The 24840-nt window shown below is 45.3% G+C and overlaps 1 protein-coding gene across 3 annotated transcripts; it reads left to right on the top strand.

Annotated features, from left to right (window-relative positions):
• Positions 1-4037: 4037 nt before the first annotated feature.
• Positions 4038-11260, top strand: LOC119278340. Of its 3 annotated transcripts, none has more exons than XM_037559701.1 (3): positions 4038-4295; positions 8834-9843; positions 10073-11260. In XM_037559701.1, the coding sequence occupies exons 2-3, from the start codon at positions 8840-8842 to the stop codon at positions 10077-10079; spliced, it is 1011 nt and encodes a 336-aa protein (XP_037415598.1). In that variant the 5' UTR covers positions 4038-4295; positions 8834-8839; the 3' UTR covers positions 10080-11260. The 3 variants fall into 3 exon arrangements, with proteins under 3 accessions (XP_037415598.1, XP_037415597.1, XP_037415596.1); XM_037559700.1 differs by having other exon boundaries at positions 4050-4295; positions 9940-11260; XM_037559699.1 differs by having other exon boundaries at positions 4051-4295; positions 8834-11260.
• The last annotated feature ends 13580 nt before the right edge of the window (positions 11261-24840 follow it).

The following is a 24840-nucleotide window of genomic DNA, read 5'->3' as shown; positions in this document are numbered from 1 at the left end:
CTCCTTCCTCCCTCCCTCATCTCTCCTCACTCTGTTCTTGCATAGAGTAGAATTTTTTAGTAAATTAATAAAAATTCAAACTAGCTAGGTTAACTAGGTTGGCTAGCTAGGCTAACTAGTTTAATTAGTTTAATTATCTAGGTTAACTAGGTTAACTAGCTAGGTTAACTAACTAGGTTATTTATAGTAAGTGCTTAATACAACTAGTTTATTTATAGCAAGTGCTTAATAGAACTAGTTTATTTATAGTAAGTGCTTAATGGAATTAGTTTATTTATAGTAAGTGCTTAATAGAATTAGTTTATTTATAGTAAGTGCTTAATAGAATTAGTTCATTTATAGTAAGTGGTTAATATATTTTGTTTATATTATTTTATGCAGAAATCAAGTTTGCCCCTGCCTCATCCCCGCAGTCGTCCCCATCGTCGACCCCTTAATACCTCTAGGTGAGAATAGCCAAATAATAATGTGTTGTAAATGTTGACGATGAAAATGCTATATAGTTGCCATATCATTGATGGTGATGATGATGCATTCTGAATATAGAGGATGTCTTGGTGTTCTTGTTTGCAATATGCCTCCGAGTGGCCTATGTTTTGCCAGAAAATTGATTCATTTCCGTCCCGACAAATTTCAGGCGCTCGATATATCGCGTCTTTAGCAAAGGTCATGCCAAATTTTTTCATGAATTTTAGCATGACTTGTGCTACAATGTAGGGCATATCGAGTGCTTGTGATTTTCCAGAACAGGAATTCAATGATATTTCGGCAAAACATAGGGCATTTTTTGTGTCATTGTTTGATATATGGAACGGGTTGACTTTAGGTCTGTTTCGGCTCCTTGTGTGTCTTTTAGTGAGGGAGAGTGTGCACCACATATATATTTGAGAGAGGAAGAATGCTGATTGTTGTCGTGGGAGTCGCTTCTCCTTCTTCTCTTTGTGCTAGACCTTTGTTACGCACTAGGGGAAGAAGGAGTAGCGACCATCATTGACGGTTGAAACGGTGAGGGAGTGTGCACCATATATGAGAGAAGAGGAATGCCGACTGTTGTCGTGGGGGTCGCTTCTCTTTCTTTTTATTTTGCTAGATATTTGTAATGCACTAGGGAAAGGAAGAGTAGCGACCATCACCGACGGTCTCAATATAAGAGAGGGAGTGCCCACCATATACGTTAGATGAGAGTTTAGGAAGGAAGACTCGACAGACGTAAAGTCAACCCATTGCATATTGAGTAATAGTGATTTGTGTGTTGAGTTTCCTTGTAGTTGCCTTATTTTAATTAATGTTTCAACTATGAACATAGGAAATGTCTGACGACGAAAAAGAATTCGGTATGTGCGAATACTACGAAGACGAGCGCGGCCTGTGTGACATGCCTCACCTAGTTGGTGGTAGGCGCTTCAGCATCAAGCTGGATGACACCTTCGAAGTGGATGCAGTAAGCCACAGCGACAAGTCTTTCTTCATAATTAAGCACGAATTCTGCTTTTTTTACTTCAAATTATAATTTTAATTTTTTACTATTCTACTAGCGTATCCCCTGTCATGCAAGAATGTATGTCTTGTATAAGGTTGGTTTCAGTACTATGGAAACTATGGAGGTAAAAAAAGTTAACTTGAGGACCGAGCATGGTTATAGTTTTGCCGCAAAATTATACAATTCAGACACCTACACCCATTTTGAATGCAAACAATGGAGAGCACTATGCAAGGATTATGCATTTGATCCTGATATACTTATCACATTTTATATTCGTCTGGAAGATGGTATGAAGATAATATCGACATCTGGGTCGATGTGCAGATCGACGCCTCCAGTTCTACCATTATGCGAGTTTCTCAACCATATTTATGTCTTGGATATTGTTTATTCAAAAATAGTTGACAACTAATTTCTATTGCCAGCTTATTTCCATTCAAGCAAACATGTCCGGCGCTTGGTAGACATGACCTACTACTCTCCCGGGGTTGAACTAAACTGCGAGGAGATAAGTCATTATGTTTCATGGCTTGAGGATCTTCATACTGTCAAGAAAAATTATTTTCCCGAACTTGAAAATCTTAGTACTCAAAATGTGCGACTAATAGTGTTCGTACTGAACTTACGGTCACATCTATTTATGGAAGTTGGTAAGATTTTTACTATTTGTGCTTAGTGCATCTTTTGCATACTTTATTTTTTTAAGCTAAACTGCTAAGTATGTTACTACGATGTTCTTCAACAGGGACTCCCGATGATAGTTGTGCCTCAATGGATTGAGGCTAAAGGTCGCATGTCCATGGTTAGCATACGGCCAAGACATCCTACATTGCACATGAGTGCATTTAGGATTTCTAAAAGCGAGCAAGTTTTAATAGTCAAAAATCGAAACAAAATTGTGAAGGATCGCAGAGAAGTACTAGGGGACAGCAATCAGAAGCGCAACCCACAGTTAGGAGGCAGGTTCATCTGCATGCTCCAATATAATGAATCAGGAGTGCTACATATGTTCTATGCTATTTTACCTGAGAGAGAGGAGCAGGAGTGACTAGTCAGCTAGAATGAGTGTTGGTGGTGATGATTATGGTGATTATTATTAGCTAGTGTTGGTGGTGATTAGCTTGACTATGATGATTAAATAGTGTTGGTGGTAATAACTATGATCACCGTCAAAAAAAAATAACTATGATGATTAATAGCTAGTGTTATTGGTGATGATATGATGCAAGAGTTTTTATATTAATATAATGATGATGATGCATGATGATGATGGTGATGAGTTATTATATCATTGGGTGAAAGAACCGCGGATTAGTTTTAAGTGGATCGATCCTAAGTGATCAAGTCATGAATTATCGTGATAATCCATAACTTGGTCACTTAGGATCCATCCATTTGAAACTAATCCGCGGCTCTTTCACCTAGTGATTTAATAACTAATTATAATGTAAAAATAATCTATAAATTGTTATTGTATGAAAACTTGAATAAAAGTGCATGAATACGACCTAAAATTAAGAAGAAACAGAATACGAAATAATAGTAGTAGCGCGGGCAGAGAGCACTACTAGTAATTACCAGTAGCGGCTGTTGCAGCACGCACTACTACTAAGTAGATATAGCAGTAGCGTGTGTCCGCAAACGCTACCACTAACCTTTAGCTGTAGCGCCGTATCAATAGTGCGGTTACCCGCGCTACTGCTAGGCTTTTTCCTAATAGTGCTTGGATGAATGGGGTGCCTTCAAACCTTGACATTTTTTTTTGCAAAAATGAAAGATGAGCTCGAGCAAGAGGGGAAGAACAGAGGAAAGGGAAAGAACAAAGAGCTCGGGCTCGACGAAGGGTTTATATGGGAACATCTTTAGTCCCGGTTTGTTATACAAACCGGGACTAAAGGTGAGCCTCAATTACCTATTCGTGATACGAACCGGGACTAAAAAGGCTCGTGGGGCCCCAACCTGCCACCGCCCCTTTAGTTCCGGTTCGTGTCACGAAACGGTACTATAGGTCCAACACGAATCGGGACTAATGATTTCCGCCCCCCTAGCCGTTGGAACTGGCACTAATGATCACATTAGTACCGGTCCGTTTCCAAACCGGACTTAATGGGGCTCAGTAAAGTCGTTTTTCTACTAATGATATGGTGTCCATGGATGACACTCAAAATTGCGCGGTTTCAGAACTGGCTCGTTTCTGAAAATTGTCGCTGAAAAGGGTCCTATATATTTGTCTTACCCCATAATTAGACCAGCTGATCGGGCAAGACTGATAGCAGCTGCAGCTGCATTGAGTGCCACTGCTTGCCGGCAGCGCCGATATTATGGCCACCACCTGGATCTGGTAGGCGGGCAGGTCGCATTCGCACGTGGCGCGCAACACCCAAGATCAGGACTGCCCGTCGTCATAGGCGAGGGTTTGGGGCGAAGTGACATGCATGGATACACATAGTGACAGATAGAGGAGACAGGGAATAGCTACGTGTGAGGAGGAAGACGCGAGCGAGTGATAAGAGATAGGCACGGAGGGAGGGAGGAAGCTGCGCAGGATGCCTCTGTGGCCACTCGCCCGGCATACGTGTGGTGTGCGTCGCAGCGGCGCGCGGTAACTGGACGGCAAGGGCGACGACTTGGAGATCGTCGACCCCCTCGCCGCACTGGGCGGGCAATATATGCCTCCTAGCTAGGCCTAGCTAGCCTGCGTGTTTCCCTCCCACTGCTTCGCTAATTAATTCCTTGCTAGCCCAAGACACGGTTGGACGCGCACGCGCGCTAGCTGCAGCCTGCAGGACGGAGACGAAGCCCGGCCGCTACGGTAATATGCTGCTGCTCATTCGTTTGGTGCTCCGTTTTGAAGTTATGTTTGTCTAATCTGTTCCATTTCATCACCCGTCACGATATATAATTTATATATAAGTAGAGGCAGTGGCGAAGACAGGAATAATTTTCAGGTGTGGCGGAGTTTGTAAAAAAGAAAACCATGTATAATATGATTATAAAGGCTCGCTAGAATATTAGATGTATATTTACTCTGCCTCAAATTACTAGTCGTAGGTATGCCTAAGATATAGATGTATTTAGACATGTTTTAGTATTAAATACATCCATATCTACAAAAAGTTAAGACAAATAATTTGAGACAGATGTACTACTTTATATTTAGCAAATATACAAGACAAATCTAAAAAATGAGTACTGACACTCAAAATACATCACTAGATTTAAATTATATGGATGAATGTTCACCAATTTAATAAAGGAAATTAATCCATTAGTATTTCAACAAAGGAAAGGCACTAGATAAACTAAAATCGGAGAAATATTTGATCTGATAGTCCAATTCCAGTTAACATATTCGCAAACAAAAAACAATTTCAGTTAACGTGGCGCCGTCTGCTCACCCTCGCGGCCTCGCCGAGTGGGCGTTGCCATATACCGGTCAGAGCCTCACCTCGCCTCGCCGGTGAACGGCCGCCACCTGCCACTGGCGCCACCGCCCCGGCGTACTGCCCTGCCTGTTGTGCCTCCGTCACGCAGATCACGGTCTAGAACAAGTACACGCACAGTCCAAACTCGGAAGGTTTCAGCCGTAATCCATGTGCAGACGTGACGTGTAGTCAAGCCACGGACTCGACCCATCAGCAGCTAAGCGCAGCTTAAAACTTAAATATTGTATCAAAGTAATACTGTACGTACGTACTTGGGTCGAAGTTTAGGTATGGCATGCGCCAAACCTCGCCAGATAGCTGGCTTCGCCACTGAGTGTAGAGGCTAAGACTTTCTTATGTCAAGTTAATGCTAGGAAACACAAAACCTAAGGCAGTTTAGAATTATTAATGCTATAAGAAACACAAAACGTAAGGCGGCTTAGTATTATAGCAACCTAAAATAAAATGTTCATCATCCACCAATGATTTTTTCTAGACTTCTGGAGTGGCAACTAACTAGTAACTACGTACTCCCCCCGCCCCCGGTTCCATAACATAATAACATTTTTCAGACTATTAGCTTAAAAACCATTCTTATGTTATGCATGGGACGGAAAGAGTAGATCTCAACGCTTACTTGCCAAATTAAGCCGCACCATCCACACCGTCCTGCCGAAAAACAGCGTGGTCAAAGCAACAAAGCACCCAAGCGCGATGCTGGCCTTCACCTTTGGCCCACAGTCGTGCATCGGGCAGGACTTCGTGATGCTGTAGGCGAAGTTGACGCTCGCCAAATACTCGCTGGTTCGAGTTCAAGGTTGCGCCAGAGAGGAGATCGTGCGTCAGTTTGAGTTCGAGGTTGCCGGAATTCAGAGCACAACAATCTATGCGGTTGGCCACCGCCGACGCAATATGTGCAAGCTGCGACGACGTCCTGGTGCGTGGTGGCACTTGGTGCTTCCGATGGGGTCAAAGAGCGGACCTTTTTTGTCAGGGACATGAAGTGAAGATTGGTCAAAGAGGAAGCTAATGTGCGAGTCACACATCCATTTTAAGCCTAGTCATAGTTGAAAGTAACTTAGGTAGGTAACATGTATATATTATTTCTAAAATTTTAAAAGTGCATACACACTTTTTGGGCGTCGCGAGCGGCCGGCTCCTGGACGCACGATCTCGCCCGAACCGCCGCGAGCACGGGCCAGGTGTTACCTGGTCGGGCTCTCTCATCCACTAGCGTTTGTCGCCAACTACCCCGCTTTCACACCCTTCGTCCTCATCCCCTCGCTCCAGCCGCCTCCGCCCTGCTAGCTCAGGCCGCCTCCGCTCCAACTCGCGCTGGCCGCCTCCACCCTGCTCACTCCGGTAGCCTCCGCCCTGCTCGCTCAGGCCGCCTCCGCTCCACCTCGCGCCGTCCGCCTCTACCCCTCTAGCGCAGGCCGCCGCCGACCCACCTCCCGAGCGCTCCATCGCAGAGGTGGAGTGAGCTTTCCCCCTTCGCCGGAGTTGCAGAAGAAGGCGCTCTTGGATGGGATTGATTTGAAGGAAGGGCAAATAGGCTGGTATATCTCCGCCGGCTGTGACTGTGCCCCTCTCGTTTGGTGCTACAACAATGACGAGACACGACAAGGTAGCAGCGATGCAGGCAGACTCCCACCGTGGCTCCTGGCGCTGCGGCTGCCCAAGACGAGAGGTAGCAGCAATGGCTAGCGCTAAGAGTTGCGTATGCCTTCAGCCAACGCCCAACGCATCGCTTATAATGTAGAGCACCATCATTTGCTTTGTTTATGCTACTTTGATCCGAGTCATTTATACTCGACACCATTGGGGTTCCTTCTGTTGCAATGATTGAAGATGGCTGGTAGGGTGTTCGGGTGGCGAAGAGAATTACATCGTTGCATATACATTGATGTTTAGTTGGCTTATAATGTAGTCTAGTTGCACACATATTGATATTTAGTTGACAAGAAGACCAGTTGCATACACATTAATATTTAGTTGGCTTGTAATGTAGTCTAGTTGCACACACATTCATGTTTAGTTGACAGGAAGACTGGTTGCACACACATATGCTCAGTTGGCTTGTAATTTAGTCTAGTTGCACAGACATTGATGTTTAGTTGGCAGGACACTAGTTGCACACACATATACACAATTGACGCGACAATGTAGTATAGTTGCACACACATTGATATTTAATTGGCAGGACTAGTTATACACATATATGCTCAGTTGGCGCGGCAATATTTTCTAATTGCACACACATTGATGTTTAGTTGGCATGACTATTGGCACACACATATACTCAGTTGGCGCGGTAATGTAGTGTAGTTACACACACATTGATGTTTAGTTGGCAGGACTATCTTGGCACATATATACTCAGTTGACGCGGCAATATAGTCTGATTGCACACATATTGATGTTTAGTTGTCAGGACTATTGGCACACGCATATGCTCAGTTGGTGCAGCAATGTAGTCTAGTTGCACATATATTGATGTTTAGTTGGCAGGAATACTAGTTTGTCAAAGCATCCCCATGCGGGATTTACTTTTGAAGAGTACGTCGCAAGGATTTCAACGGTGAAAATGAATCTAAATTTCGACACGCGGTTTAGAAGATATGTCTTTTATAATTTTGAAAACCGAAAATTAATGCACAAGGGATGAACATGAAAAATATTAATGCAGCGGCATGCAGGCATCCATTACATGAGAAGAGACCATATATGATGATTAATTAGCAGTGTCTTTTTTATCATTTTTGCACAGTAATTTTGCACTTCTTAGTATGCGGTGGGGAGTAGATGTAGTGACTTTCCTGGGACAGGGGCAGGGGCTTACCTTTTTCTCGTCGGCCGCTCGCGGTCTAACGAGCCTCCGGCTGCCAGCTAGACTAGTCCTATATTATTAGTCTATTTTATTATTTTCATTGTTAATACCATTTTTTTTGGTGCGTCATATCACAGTAACATATTTAGGCTAGGTATAGTGGGCGATTTTGAAATTAATAAATATGTTACTCCTTCCATTTTGGTATACATGGCCACAAACCCATATTACAGGTATCAATATAAAAATTAATGCTTACTTAAGCCAATGTTCAAGCTTTTCTTTTCTCCTCGCTCGATGTGTTAATTAATATGTATTTTTCTCTTCAACGCACAATAAGACAACCCTCTCACTCCTTGTTGGTTGATTAATGTGGTACACGAAAACCAAGCTTCCTCACTCCCATATGCATGCAAGGGGTATTAATGTCATCGGTTGCTAGTACGAGGAAAACCTCATCAATTTTACCTTGATTGATGTTAGTGGCCTTGTATAATTGCAAATTGTAATTTTGATAGTGGCCTTGTATACAAAAATGAAGGGAGTAGATAACTACCAATTCAAGAGAAGTTCATTGTGCTAATTCCAAACAAAATAATACTCTTGTTAGAGAATAAACAAAACCCAGATCAAAATTCCTAGATTTTCCATCGTCCTAGTTTTTTTTTGTGGGGGGTTGTCCTAGTTCGTTGTACTACCATGGATCACACAATCTCCTCGCCACAATTGGCTATTATTGACATGCATGCATGTTGATGGGGTGCTTATCAACTGTTACTGCATTCATTCATTGTTATAAGATGTTTTGAATATTTTAATATGAAGTACATACAAACTGAAATGTTAAAATGGTCTATATACATTCGATTCAAAAAAGTTAAAGCATCTTATAATAATGAATGAATGGAATAATTGTTAGTGACATGCATGCCATTGGAGCCCTTGTCAGTTGTGCATGCCCCCTAAGAATTAGCAAAATGCATCTTCAAAATAGAAGTTGGCTTCCGACCCCCATGCACACCAGTGCTCGTATGCATTTCCCTTTGTCCAATCGGTATATCAAATTCACACTCTCTACCTGAATAACATATGCAGAAGGAAATGAATACAACCATGGAAGCACAAGTATGCAAAAACTACACAGAGCGTTGGGTCAACAAATATGTGGAACCAAGGAAGAGCGTAGACCGCGTGGAAGGTTTTGTCATCGTCGCGGCTGTGTTTATGATCGCCCTTGCCATTCTCTCGCCCAGGAGGCGTCAATCTCGGAGCATCATTATAAGATATGGAGTGGGCGGAGTGTTTATATTATCCTTCCCACTTCTCTCCTACACTGTGGGACTGATGCAGGCGGGGAAAATTAAAAACGAGTTGTACCCGGTGTGGGCAATGTTTCTGGCCATGCTTTTTGGAGGCACCAGCTCAATGTCTGTCCAGAAGCTCGATCAAAACAAGCAACTCATGAAGCTCTACTGTGATTGTCTCTTGTTCACGATGTGCAGTGCCACGGTATTAGGTGGTTTTATTTATACATTCGGTATGAAGCATAGTTCCAGTCGCCTTGTTCCTTTCATTGGTTGCTTGTACGTCGTGGGATTTCTATTGGGAATTAAAACGGCTGAGCAGTGGGGTGCTGCATCGTTAGCAAGCAAACCATCATCGGACAATGGCATCAAGTGGCTGGCCCTCTACATGAAGGGTGAGCACAAACTCAGCACATCCTACGACCCTCGTACCATGCAGGGATACAAGTACCCGGTTCTAATCCATTCTGGGCAGGCAACAATTGGAGAAAATGCAATAACACTGGATAACATTTGGTGTGACAACATCGGTATCTTGTCATCTTACTATAGACCTCCTATTCGTCGTCTCAAGGATCTGTGTCTCTCATTCGCATTGTTCCATCTGGTGGTTCGGCGATACTTTGGCTACACTTGTCCTGAATCTGGGCTTGACAAGACTCGTGATCTTGTTCTTGATGGGCTATTGCAAACAGAACAGGACTATGAAAGAGCATTTCAAGTGATTGAAGCAGAGTTGGCTTTCCTCTATGATTTCTTCTTCACCAAATATGCCTCCATAACGTATGGCAACGAGCTAAGGTATTATGCTCTTTCACTCACCCTCACATTGGTCAGTATAGCAGTTGGTGCATGGTCTCTTAGTGTTTTGAACCGGCACGGCTCTATTTTGGATAGTCGTTTTGTAGAAACCAGCACACAAGATGTCCTGGTTACCGTACTAGCGTTGGCTGCACTGTCGGTATCTCAGTTCCTGCAGATATGGTCTTACTGTGTCTCTGACTGGGCAAAAATATCCTTTGTTTGTAAGTACGTAGCACATCCATCATGGCAAGGGAACACCCGTATTGAGAAGCTTCTTTTATGTTATGGACGACCTCACAAGTGGCTTCGTTATTGGCGCAACACTATTGGCCAATACTCGGTTCTTGATTCCTTTAGTTCCAGCTACTGGCGTCGGTTGAAGCATCTCCTTCCAACTGAGAAAGCAGGCAAGCCTGTGGAGTTGCCAATGCAAGTGAAGAGGGCAGTGGCACGGACTATCAGAAACTCAACAAACGGACATCTTTCACATGGAACCTCCGCACTAATGAGACACGGCATGAGTGATGAACTATGCGGTGCATGCCAGATCAACGATGAATATACACTGACCGACACCATACTGGCATGGCATGTCGCGACTAGCTTCTGTGAGATCTCGGATACAATCAAACGCCCACACGATGTGCACCCGAATCAAGTTGTCGCCACTATTTGTCCAAGTATTGTACCTACTTGGTAGCCTTTGCACCAACGTTGCTTCCAGGCAGTGCACCAGAAACAAAGTGTGCTCTCGATGAGATGGTAAAAGAAGCCAAAGAAATTTTACATGATCTCGTCTCTCCAAGGGAAAAGTATGAAAAGCTTAGTGAACTAGAGTATGTCGTAGGTAGTGGAAGAAAATTGTTCACCTATGGTGCTGTGCTGGGGAAAGCGCTGGAGAGCATGGACAATCATGCGAACCGGTGGGACCTATTGGCAGATTTCTGGGCCGAGATGATGGTGTATATCGCCCCATCTAACAATGTAGCTGGTCACATAGAACTTCTTGCGGAAGAAGGCGAGTTTGTGACTCACGTCTGGGCTTTGCTCATGCATGCTGGTATTCTGGAGCGTCCCAGTACTACAATCCCCTAGACCAAGGTCTGAAGGCGAGGCTGCAAGGAGCTACACTCAGTCTATGTGTATCCATCACAACTTGTATATTTAAGGCTTTGCGTTTATGATGACTTTGCGCTTGTTGATTTGGTGTAATATTGTGATTATGTGTTGTATTTCCTGTCTGAAACTCTATAATCTGGTGTACGCTTGTACTACTAATGCTACCATACTACCATGTGGCTTGGTTATGTATGTACCATGGGTCTGTTGCAGCCGGCTGGAGCAGGATCTGATTTTGTTGCTTTGGTTGCACAGTGCCTCGAGTTGTGATATGAACTTGCTTTGTTGGGGGCTTGATTGTTTTCGTTGCACTAGGGATAAGATTTCTTTCATATTGCAGGCAAACTGTTTTATGATTGTGTCCCTGGAATCAGATGTTTTGGGCTCAGGCTAGTTGCTCCCATTTTGGACTCACTCACTATACAGTTGAATTCAAAACGGTAAGCAGAGTCATTGTTCTTCATAAAAGCAAAAGAGTACATACAAGCTTAAGTTAACTTAGGGATGTAAACCGGGTCCTATTTAAGCCCACTTATGATCTATCGAGCTAACAAAAACTAACTAAACGTGACTTGTGGACGGCGTTTATTGCATCATTTACATCCGTAAGCTAACTCCTCTTCTTAGCAGTACCAAGACACATGGACTGTTTGGAAGCTCAGGCACACATGGACTGTCTTCATGGTTATGCGTGTTAGAATTTTGCTAGTATGCTTTTGGCCCAAAGACCAACTAAAATTCTGAAATTCTCCTGGACCATTCATGCACACATGTGAGTGGTGTGAGTGAGACTAAAGTTTAGTCCCACCCCAGAAGTTGAGAAGGAGTTGCATCTCTTTATAAGGTGAGCTCTTCTACCACTTGTATGAGCATGAGAAGAGGAGACCTACACGCTCGCCACGCCTCGTCCCAACGCGACCCGGGTTGCAGGATTGAGCCGAGCCGAGGACAGAGCTATGCACATTATCTATATTTTTGCTGCTCGAGAAAAATTAATTAATAATTAATGGACGCGTTAATTACTGAACCGTTTCCGATTCCCGGCCCGCACCAGACGTCTACCCTAGCTGGTTTCGCACCACCGTTCCACATCATTGCGCCGCCATGCAAGTCTTCTCCATCCCTCCTTCCGGCGTGCACCGCGAGAAGGGACAGCAGGCCTCCGGAACCCCGCTACTCGTGATCCTGTATGGGAGAGGGGTGATCAGGTTTTTGGGGAGCGCACTCGCGCGGCTGCTGGCGGCGACGACTTCGCCAACGACGACTTCTTCCCCGACCTCGGCAACCTCATCCTCAACGACATGGTCGGAAACATCAACGCCGGCGGTGCTTCTCCCGCTGCACCATATGTGATTCTATCCTTCTTGTTCAAGACCGTGGTAGAATTCATGTTTTTAGTATGTGCCCTAGATGTGATCTGTTCATCTACTATGCTAGTTCGCATGACTAGTTTAATCTCTGCTAGTCCTGTCATGATTTATCTTCTATTTATTCGGATTAAAACTCATAGTAATTTGCTCATTCAACAATCCAAAAACTTGATAATAGGCAATTTACTCCGGGTAGTTTTGCTGTGCATTTGAAACCGCCTGCCTTTAAGGGGCTGCAATATAAGATGTGGCATACGAGAGCAGTCTACTGGTTTCAGACCATGTGCTGCTATGACGCCACTAAGGGAAAGCCTGAGGGCGATTTAATCCAGCACAGCTGGAAGCTTTTGAGAAGATCGATAATCTCTTTAAAGGCGCTCTTATGAGTGTTCTTGATGATTCCATTGTGGATTCGTATATGTCGTTTGACAACGGCAAGGACATGTGGGTTGTGCTCGAGGCCAAGTTTGTGCCTCGGACGATGGCAGCGAGTTGTACGTCATGGAACAATTCTATGACTACAAGATGACTGATGAGCGCTCTGTTGTACAGTAGGCTCATGAGATATAGTCACTCGCCAAGGAACTTGAGTACTTTAAGTGTGTGTTGCTAAACAAATTTGTTTCCGGGGGCATCATTGCCAAGCTTCCACCTTCGTGGAACAATTTGGCTACTTCCCTAAAACACAAGAGACAGGAGTTTTTCGTTGCGGATCTCATTGGTACTCTTGATGTTGAAGAGAAGGCGAGAGAAAAGGACACACGTGCCCGAGTTGCCGAGGGAGCTTCTAGTTCCCACATGGTACAGAAGAAGAACTCCCAGCCCAACAAGTTCGAAAACAACAAGAATAAAACTCAGGGCAAAGGCAAGTTTGATACAAAGAACAAGCCGTCACATGCTACCAACTTCAAAAAGAATTCTCACAAGAAGGGGAAGGGACTTTTCCATGTCTGCGGTGATCCTAATAACTGGGCTCCGAAGTGTCCTAACCGCTTTGAGGAGCGCGAACATGAGAAGAGCGGCAAGTCCACTAATACTGTCATCGATGATACTGATATGAAGGAATCTAGGTACGGTATTCTTCCTACCATCCTTTCAGTATTTCAATCTCCTGGTTGGTTAATTAACACCGGTCCCAATGTACATGTTTGTGATGATGCCTCTATGTTTTCTTCTTACCAGGTCACAGGGACTTCTCCCGTGCTGATGGGGAATGGGTCACATGCCATCGTTCGAGGTGTCGGTACAGTTGATCTGAAGTTTACTTCCGAGAAGACCGTGCGTCTGAAGAACGTTCATCATGTGCCGTCCATCAATAAAAATCTCATTAGCGGTTCCCGTTTATGTCAAGATGGTTTTAAGTTAGTTTCGAGTCCAATAAAGTTGTAGTTTCTAAGTATGGACAATTTTTTGGAAAAGGCTATGAGAGCGGAGGCTTGTTTCTCTTGTCTTTGTGATATTTGCACTAAAGTTATTAATAATGTTTGCCACAATAATGAGTCTGATATTTAGCATTCACGACTTTGTCATATTAACTTTGGTTGCATGACGCGGCTAGCCAATAAGAATTTAATTCCGAAAATCTCTACTATCAAAGGCTCCAAGTGCCAAGTATGTGTGCAAGCTAAGCAACCTCGCAAGTCCCATAAGACTGCAGAGACAAGAGACTTGGCGCCACTAGAGCTTATACATTCTGATCTTTGTGGGATGAATGGTGTGTTGACAAAAGGTAGAAAGAGATACTTCATGACGTTGACTGATGACTCCACTAGATATTGCTACGTGTATCTTCTGAAATCAAAAGATGAGGCTTTAACTTTCTTCAAAAACTATAAAGCTGAAGCAGAGAACCAACTTGATCGAAAAATTAAATGGCTTAGGTCTGATCGTGGTGGAGAGTACTTTTCCAATGAATTTGATTTGTTTTGTGCAGAACATGGTATAATCCATGAGAGGACGCCTCCCTACTCACCTCAGTCAAATTGGGTAGTCGAAAGAAAGAACCGAACTCTAACTGATTTGGTTAACGCCATGTTAGACACATCGGGTCTTTCTAAGGAATGGTGGAGGAGGCGCTGATGACTGTATGTCATGTCCTAAACCGAGTTCCCATAAAGCATAAGACCATGACTCCAGTTGAAGAATGGGAAAGGAAAAGGTTGAAACTCTCTTACCTACGTTCTTGGGGTTGTTTGGCAAAAGTCAATATACCAATTCCCAAGAAGCGCAAGCTTGGACCAAAAACCTTGGATTGTGTTCTACTGGGCTATGCTTTTCATAGCATTGGCTATAGATTTTTGATAATAAAATCTGAGGTATCCTACATGCATGTCGGTACGATTATGGAGTCTAATGATGCAACTTTCTTTGAGGACATATTTCCTATGAAGGATATGTCGAGTTCATCAAATCAGGAGATACCTACTCCATCTAGTGAGGAATTCACTGTATTTCCTGAAGCCACCATTGCGATGGAACACGTTGAGAATCCTGTTGAGGATGACAATTAAACTCTTGTAAGGAGTAAGAGACAGAGGACTGCAAAGTCCTTTGGTGATGATTCCATAGTGTACCTTGTGGATGACATGCCCAGGACTATTTCAGAAGCATATGCATCTCTTGATGCTGACTACTGGAAGGAAGCTATTCGTAGCGAGATGGATTCCATCTTAGCTAACGGAATCTGGGAGATCACTAACCGTCCTTATGGGTGTAAACCTATAGGATGTAAGTGGGTGTTCAAGAAGAAGCTTAAACCTGATGGTACGATTGAAAATTACAAGGCACGGCTTGTGGCTAAGGGTTATACCCAGAAAGAAGGTGAAGACTTCTTTGATACTTACTCACCCGTGGCTGGACTGGCCACAATTCGGGTGCTACTATCACTGGCTGCCTCACATGGTCTTCTTGTTCATCAAATGGACGTTAAGACGACTTTCCTCAATGGAGAGTTAAAGGAGGAAATTTACATGGATCATCCAGATGGTTTTGTAGTACCTAGTCAGGAAGGAAAGGTGTGCAAGTTGTTAAAGTCTTTATATGGCCTTAAGCAAGCTCCTAAGGAGTGGCATGAGAAGTTTGGAAGAACATTAACTGTTGCCGGCTTTGTAGTAAACGATGGTGACAATTGTGTGTACTATCGCCATGGTGGCGGCGAAGGAGTTATTCTTTGTCTGTATGTCGATGACATACTGATCTTTGGAACCAAACTTGATCTAATCATGGAGGTTAAGGATTTCCTATCTCGCTGTTTTGAGATGAAGGATCTAGAAGTAGTTGATGTTATCTTGAACATCAAGCTGTTGAGAGATGAGAATGGTGGGATCACACTGCTTCAGTCTCATTATGTGGAAAAGATCTTAAGTCATTTTGGGTATAGCGATTGCACGCCTTCTCCAACTCCATATGATGCTAGTGTGTTGCTTCGAAAGACTCGACATATTGCTAGAGATCAACTGAGGTATTCTTAGATTATTGGCTCGCTTATGTATTTGACGAGTGCCACGAGGCATGACATCTCTTTTGCTGTGAGCAAGCTGGGTCGGTTTGTGTCAAAACCGGGAGATGATCATTGGCGTGCGCTTGAGAGAGTTATGCACTACTTGAAAGGCACTGCGAGCTATGGGATTCACTACACCGGGTATCCAAGGGTACTGGAGGGTTATAGTGACTCGACCTGGATATCTGATGAGGATGAGATTAAGGCCACAAGTGGTTATGTTTTTACACTAGGTGGTGGCGCTGTTTCTGGGAAGTCTTGCAAGTAGACCATCTTAACGAGGTCAACTACGGAAGCAGAACTCACAGCATTAGACACTGCCACTGTTGAAGCAGAGTGGCTTCGTGAGCTATTGATGGACTTACCTATGGTTGAAAAACCAATACCCCCTATCCTGATGAGCTGTGATAATCAAACTGTGATCGTCAAGATAGACAGCTCTAAGGACAATATGAAGTCCTCAAGGCATGTGAAGAGGAGACTAAAATCTGTCAGAAAATTGAGGAACTCCAGAGTTATTACGTTGGATTATATCCAAATGTCGAAAAACTTGGCAGATCCCTTCACAAAGGGTCTATCACGTAATGTGATAGATAATGCATCGATGGAGATGGGTTTGAGACCCACCGCATGAGTTGTTCATAGTGGTAACCCACTCTATGTGATCGGAGATCCCGTGAAGTAGAAGTGAGAGACAAGCTGTTGGTCAGCTGAGAGGAGAGTATCCTTATTTTAGTTATCCCACTCCGTGAAGATGCAATATTCTCCTGATATGCATGGCAGGTTAATATTTATCTTAATATGTTCCAAGTGGCTTATTTGAGTAAGCAGAGATGTTGTCCTGCAGAGCATCCCCTGAGAATTGAGTGTTAACGTCGCAGTCTGTGAGAATTGAGTGTTCTCTAATAAATTCATGAAAGGCTCTGGAGTATGATGTATACGCTTCACCCGCGGGGAAGCCTTGCGGCAGCCCAGTATCGGTCAAGAATTTGTGTGAAACTAGTCTCGCAGAAAACTTGTAGTTCAAGGCATAGTCCACTATTCAAGTTGTGATCTAGTGTAGCCTAAATCTCTGAGTGAAAGTTCAACTTTATAGTCTCCACTGAGCACGGGTATATAAACAATGTTTTGGAACTAAATGATGAGATGTGCCAATGAGACTTTGTGGGCGATTGTTGGAATTTTGCTAGTAGGCTTTTGGCCCAAAGCCCAACTAAAATTCTGAAATTCTCTTGGCCCATTCATGCACACATGTGAGGCGTTTGAGTGAGACTAAAGTTTAGTCCCACCCCGAAAGTTGAGAAGGAGTTGCACCTTATTATAAGGTGAGATCTTCTACCACTTGTATGAGCATGAGAAGAGGAGACCTACACGCGCGCTCCTCCTCGCCACGCCACGCCACGCCTCGTCACGACGCGCCACGAGTTGCGGGATTGAGCCGAGCCGAGGACAGAGCTATGCAGGTTTTCTATATTTTTGCTGCTCGGGAAAAATTAATGAGTCATTAATTAATAAATGGACGCGTTAATTACTGAACCGTTTCTGATTGCCGGCCCGCACTATATAGTCAGGCAGGCGGCTACCTAGCCGCCGCCACTTTGTATGGTTTCACACAACCGTTCGAGATCATTGCACCGCCATGCAAGTCTTCTCCATCCCTCCTTCCGGCGTGCACCGCGAGAAGGGACAGCAGGCCTCCGGAACCCCGCCACTCGTGATCCTGTATGGGAGAGGGGCGATCAGGTTTTTGGGGAGCGCACTCGCGCGACTGCTGGCAGCTAACTTCGCCAACGACGACTTCTTCCCCGACCTCGGCAACCTCATCCTCAACGACATAGCCGAAAACATAAACGCCGGCGGTGCTGCTCCCGCCACACCGTATATGATTCTATCCTTCTTGTTCAAGATTGTGGTAGAATTCATGTTTTTAGTATGTGCCCTGATGTGATCTGTTCATCTACTATGCTAGTTCGCATGATTAGTTTAATCTCTGCTTGTGTTGTCATGATTTATATTCTATTTATTCGGATTAAAACTCGTAGTAATTTGTTCATATTTTCAACAGTGCGGCGCTCAGGGTAGCAAATCTTTGGCGACACAGTGTCACGACCTGGGTCCTGGGCTGGTAACAGGAGTAGTAGCGGGGCGACTGTTTGGGCCTGCAAGCCTATTTTATGTCTGGCTTGTATTGAACCTGTGTGTTGCCTGAGAAGACGCATCGATGATGAACTGAACTGTAGCATGGCTACTTTTCCCTCCTCCATTGCTCTTCCTCCTAGATTTCTCTTTTGATTTGTATTCCCATTGTATCCAAATTATGACCCGAATCCTCTGTGCGTGACGCCAGTGGCAAGGAACGAAACATCGAGACAGGAGGCTTTGCATGGAGTGGAGGGCGCTGCCTTGAAGTGACCTGTTCTGTGCAGAAGTCGTTGCCTGATAGCTCCAGTTCAGTCGATTGACATTTTGAAATGTTGGGCATTTCAATATAACCGAAGAGTCGACACCTTCGTTAGCAGCCTCCCTCGAAACATAATACTATAACAATTTCTTAATTAGTATTCACGGATCATATCATTGACGGTTGCTCGGAGCTAGCGATTTGTTTTCTGTTTCTTCGCAGAGTACGCCGTTGTGAAAGCAGTCTGCTTCAAGAAATGATTTTCCATGTGTTTGTGGTGGGCCGCCTCCACGTACCTACGCCAATTGCAGATCCGAAATGCATCAATACGGAGGAGGCCCCCGTCACCATGTGGACAGGACTGGTATAATTCTTTGCCCTGATCAAGCTAATTTGGGCATGTTGCGCACTTTCTACCCAGCGATCATAAGATATCGTTGTTAGCAGCCCCCATATGCATGATGACATGAAACAAAGAACTTGTTTAGTTAGCAGCCAGGAGCCAACCACTCACGATGGCTTGCCTGCGGGGCAATATACACCACCATTTGTTTACTCTTTTCTGTTTTTTTTTCTCAGACAGGCTATTTTCTGTTTTTTTAGGGACTATTTTCCGTTTTTAATTAGTACGCCCTTGATGCAGGACGTGAGGGATATTGTATCTCGTTGAAGGAGTCTGTATGTGCCCATGGCTTGGAGTGAATCTCGGTGTATTTAGTTCACTCACTATTAGGAAAATGCTTATAGATAGAAGTTTACCAGCAGCGAGTTTTTGTGAACCCACGCTACTAGTAATTATCAGTAACGCTGTGTAGAGAACACGCTACTACTAACATATAGTAGCAGCGTTTGTTTGTTTGGGCCGCGCTACTGTTACATGGGCCACAGGGCAGCATATGTAGCCCACTTAGCTGTAGCGTTTGTTCTGAAAAGGCGCTACAGCTGGTGGGCTTAGCACTAGCGTGGTGCTGCAACCAGCGCTACTACTATAGCTAAAGAAAACCGGCCCGTGAGCGCCCCCGGCCGCACCCCCCCCCCTCGTCTCACACAATCGATCCCCTCCGCCCGACGACGCCGCCGCCGCGGTTAGGGTTCGTCCCCGACCGCCTCACCCCCGTCGACGGTGCCGTGCGCCGCCACCACGCGCGGTCGCCTCTCGCCTCCTCCGACGCTCCAGCCCCGTAAGTCCCCCTCTCGATCTCCTCCTCCCTGCGCGCGCCACAGTAGCTCCTCTCGATCTCTCGTTAGGGTTCGTCGTAGGGGCTCCAATCGGTTTGCCGCGGCGGCTCGCCATGTTTTGGGATTTAGGGATTGCACGGTGGCTCCGCGCTTCGATGCATGGCTCCAATCGATCCTACTGTTAATTAGTATCACATATGCATCTCTAGATCCTACTGTTAATTAGTATCACATAGGGGAGGGAGTAGAGGATTTAGGTTGGTTGTTGCTGACATGATTTGGCATTAGATTGGGTTGGCTCATGTTTGATTTTTTGCTTTGTGGTTGGGCGGTTTCGACTTTTCTGATGTGATGTTATGGATATTGCTTCTATAGGAGTGTAAGTTCTTGGTTCGGGTTGTATCTAAGTGCCCTTCTATAGGATGTTGTATAGGTGTTGTTCATGTGAGAGACAAAGCTACAAGCTCATGTTTATTTAGTGTGCTTTGTTGTGAGAAATCATCAAGATTTAGGATTACTGATATGAGAAGGGGGTAGTTTATTTAGGGTGCTTTGTTGTGATTAACGAAGATGAGATGAGATCAAAGTATTGTTATGTTTTGCCATATATTTGTTTGTTACATCTCTAGATTATTGAGCTACTAGTATTGTTTAACCTTGTGTTTAGTGCAAATTTCATGCTGATAGTGACGCTTCATCTGAAGAGTTGGGGACATTAGTTTACTAGATTGCTAGCTTTCTTGTGTTTTATCATACAATCACTCTACTTTTGCAATTTGTGATTGTTGGACTGAACTTTATGTTTACTTTTTAGTTGTTATTTTGCTTGCCATGTGAACTATAGCTATGAAAACTTTATGTTTACTTTTTGGATCGTTAATCCTTTAATCATATTGCTTTAGGGAAATGGCTCCACCACCACCACCACCACCATGTCGACGGTGCAAGTCAAGGTGCGCCACCAGCCTTGCAACTGGCATGCTGTTTGGCATCTACTTCGAGTCTAGTTTTCTTCATGCGGCGGTAATAAATTATATGAAACTAGTAACTACTATTTTGTTTTTAGTGTTATTGGCATTAATGCATCGTGTATATATCAGTTTGCTTTTTGTACACAGATCGTCCCATGCAATGTGAGGTCAGAATTCAACAATTTGACTGGAGACTTTGTGACATTTGAGGCTCTTGGGGGCCCCTACACTATGGAGATCAAGAAAGGACGAAAGATGACGCGGGTGGGAAGAGATGGATGGGTCCGTTTCATCGACAACATGCGTATCACCGGTGGTGAGTTGATCAGCTTCTCCTTCAGAGCTGAAAGACCCAAGCTGGCCATGATTTATATCAACAAAGCAGAAGATTGTGAGGATGATGAGGATGATGAGGATGATGATGACCCACTCGGTGATGCCATCGTAGCTCAAAGAATGAAGTTGAGCGAGGAGGAGGTGTGCAACCTATGGGACATCATTCCGCCACGTGCTGACTTCGTCGGGGTGCCATTCGTGACACGCCTGACAAGTACCATGGTTGATCGACATATGATGGTATGTTGCATTTACTGTAGTTTTTAGAGTAATTTGATGATATGCTTTATTGTTATACTTAGTGTAGAGTCTGATGATAAATATGCTTACTGAATCTTATATGCTTACTAAATCTTATATGCTTAGTGAATCTATGCTTAATGAATCTTATATGCTTTATTGTTATACTTAGTGTAGAGTCCGATGATATATATGCTTAGTGAATCTTATATGCTTTATTGTTATACTTAGTGTAGAGTCCGATGATATATATACTTAGTGTAGAGTCCGATGATATATATGCTTAGTGTAGAGTCCGATGATATATAGGCTTCGTGTAGAATGTGTGAGGCTATTTATTAATTGATATGTTTTTCTTATTCAGAAATTGCCAAAGACCCTATCTGAGAGTTGTGGTATCAAGCATGATGAAGAAGGCTCTGCTGGAATACGCCTTACCGCAAGGGGCTCCGTCACCACTTGTGCGTACGGCGTGGACACGGATGGTCGCACACACTTTAACTCGGTTGGGTGAAAGAGCTTTCTCGTCGGCAAGAATCTTCATGTTGGACATGCAATCCTAATTACTATCAGGAACACCCACCGCCCAGGCTTGAGGATGATGGTCGTCATCGACATCATCTAGAACTTCATATGCATGCGTGTGGCTGTTGAACCATATATATGCTAGTATGGCTACCTAGTAGACTTATCAACTATGATCTATCCATGCATTGTTGACTACTATATGAGTTTGTGAGATTGTGTGGTTATATTAAATGTGGTACTGTCGTTAATGTTTGTGAGATAGTTCTATCAACTTAGTTTATTTGCACTGGACTTGTCTTGATTTTCATGAATATTGCACCTGATGCTTTTTTTATTTTTTATTTCTATTTGCCTAGTTGTAGCGTGGGGTGAAAATAGGGCGCTACTACTACGTGATGATAGTAGTAGCGCTGGTGGAGGAAGCAGCGCTACTAATAAGTATTTTAGCTGCAGCGCTTGTTCAGAAACGCGCTACTGGTAAATAATAGATGTAGCGCCCTAACAGTAGCGCGGGTGCCCGCGCTACTGGTATGTAAAAAAACAGCGCCACTAGTAAGCTTTTCTCTAGTAGTGACTGACGTTGCACCGGTTCGTAGACATGTAGACCGTGTTGACATCATCGTGTTGGGACATGGCTAAGTTGGCGTAGGGGGCACAGCAATTCTGACGGGAGTTGTTGAAGGCAGCCGAGAAGGTGTTCGCAGTGCCGCAATACTCTCACCTTTAGAGACAGGGAGAGGGCGAGAGGAGAGGGGGGCACGCATTGCCGTTTGAAGGACCAAAACACAAGGTTCTCATTGAGGAAGACACAATAGTCCAAAGTCGAGAGACGGGTGTGTTAGACTGTATATCTATACGTGGACTCTTGTACACATCTGTAATTGTATTGTACCCCTTGGTACTACTATATAATGAGATAGCCACACCCCGTTTAGGGTGTCGAGCAGTTTCCCAAACTCTATGTTTTACATGGTATTAGTTTAGGGTTTCGATGTCTTCCACTGCCCCTCACGCCGCCGCCGCCTCGGCCCCTGCCACCACCGACTCCTCGGCCTCTGCCATCGCTGACGCCGCATCGGCTCACGCGCTCGCTCCCTCATCGCCCTTCATGGCCTCCCGCCCGCGGCTTTCCTGATCGGACCGAGCGGGACGGGTGACATGCCACCGCCGATCCAATCTGGCGGGTCCTCCTCAGCCATAGCCGCTGGGCCGCCGGGCTTCCGTGGCCCTGCACCTGCGTATAGCGCCCCTGCCTCAACCCTCGGCGCCGTGCCTTCATCGTCGCACTATGGAGCCCCTTGGTTCGGCGCCCCTGCCTCAACCCTTGGCGCCGCACCTCCATCATCGTCCACCTGGCCACTGCCCTACAGTGTGTCGCCGGCGCCTGGCTACGCTGGGTTGTCACACCCCCAGCCCTACTGGGTGCCGCTGCCCGCACTGCTTCACGGGGCTGCTCCCTCTGTGCCCCCCGGAGCTCCGGCTGGCTCGGGCGTTGGCTCCGTCCCTACAGGCGCCTACCCCGCGTCGCCGTACGCTGGCGCACAACTCGCGCTCGCCCCCAACCAGGAGACGGACCCGATGATGGGCTGCTATGCGCCACCGACACAGCCTCATGCGGATCACATGACCACACCGTCGCCGTTTTACTTCTCACTCCTCCTTCCGGTGAAGCTTACGCCGGATAATTATTTGTCCTGGCAGGCTCAGGTGCTACCTCTCCTTCGAAGCCACTACCTGGAGGGGTACGTCTATGGCTCCATCCCATGCTCGCCGCCGTATCATCCCGCGTATCATTTGTGGGTGGCTCAGGATCAGGCGATTCACTCCGCTATCCAGTCATCGCTCATTCCGAGCGTGTCGTCGCTGGTCATCTTCGCCGCGACGTCCGAGATGCTTGGTCGGCACTTCACAGCAGCTTCTCCTTGCAGTCTACGGCGCGTGCTCATACCATACGCACCGAGTTGGGGGAGACTAAACTTGGTGGTCTCTCTATCACCGAGTACTTTAACAAGATGTCGGGTCTCGCGGACACATTGGCCTCGATTGGTCAACCACTTGGAGATGAGGAATTCAGCACCCACGTGCTCAACGGTCTTGATGATGATTATGACAATCTCATCGAGAATATTCATGGTCGTGAGGCGCCACTTCCGCCACGAGAGCTATATGCACGTCTTCTTGGTCGTGAGAAGCGCATCAAAGCGCGTCGTGCCTCCCCGAGCTTCATCTCTGCCAACGCCGCAACCCGCGGTAAGCCGCATAAGTTGTCGCCATCGCCTGGCGGGAAACCGGCGGCCTCATCCCCGTAGGCCCGCGCTACCCCGCCCTCCATCACTGGCGGCACCCGTACGGTGGCTTGCTGCCCTTGTTGCGGTGCTCAGCAGGCCTGCCAGCTGTGTGGGCTTGAGCGTCACATCGCCTCCCGGTGCCATCGATGCTACAAGCAAGATTTCCTCGGCCTGGGTAATAATGGTAAGGGGAATGAAAACAGGCTGCTGTTGTGACAAGCCATAATCATGGGTGCACCCCGTCCTACTCCATCGATCCTACGTGATATATGGACACGGGAGCCACGAACCACCTCACCAACGAGATGGCCAAGCTTTCCACCAAGGAACCATATCGCGGTCATGATCAGGTGCACACAACCAACGGAGCAGGTATGCACATCTCCCATGTTGGTCAGGCTTCACTCCTCACACACAACTTTCGCAAACTGCATCTTTCTAATGTTCTTCGTGTTCCCACTGCTACACGTAGTCTGTTGTCTATTCCTCAACTTACTCGTGATAATAATGTCCTTGCTGAGTTTCACCCTTTTTGTTTATTTATCAAGGATCGGGACACGAGGGCCGTTCTTCTTAGTGGTCGTCTTCGCCATGGCTTATATGCACTTGACGCGTCGCCTACATCTCCTATGCAGTCTTTTCCTCAGGCGTTCAGCGGTGTTCATGTGTCGTCTACACATTGGCATGCATGCCTTGGTCACCCTGCTGCTTCTATAGTTCGTCATGTGCTACATCATCATGAACTACCAGTTGTGTCCAATAAAACTGCTGAAACAATTTGTGATGCCTGTCAGCAGGGCAAGAGTCACCAACTTCCGTTTTCAGAGTCTAGTCGTGTTGTGAACCATCCTCTTGAGCTTGTGTTTTCTGATGTATGGGGTCATGCCCAAACATCCATTAGTGGCTATAATTATTATGTTAGTTTCATTGATGCTTATAGTCGGTTTACTTGGCTTTATCTTATTAAGAGAAAATCTGATGTGTTCGATGTTTTTATTCAGTTTCAAGCACATGTTGAGCGTCTCCTTAAGCAGAAAATTATTCATGTCCAATCCGACTGGGC

The sequence above is a fragment of the Triticum dicoccoides genome, chromosome 3B (genome assembly GCF_002162155.2).
Source record: "Triticum dicoccoides isolate Atlit2015 ecotype Zavitan chromosome 3B, WEW_v2.0, whole genome shotgun sequence".
Taxonomy (NCBI): Eukaryota; Viridiplantae; Streptophyta; class Magnoliopsida; order Poales; family Poaceae; genus Triticum; species Triticum dicoccoides.
The sequence above is the reverse complement of the archived record's forward strand: the minus strand, read 5'-3'. Positions and strand labels throughout refer to the sequence as shown.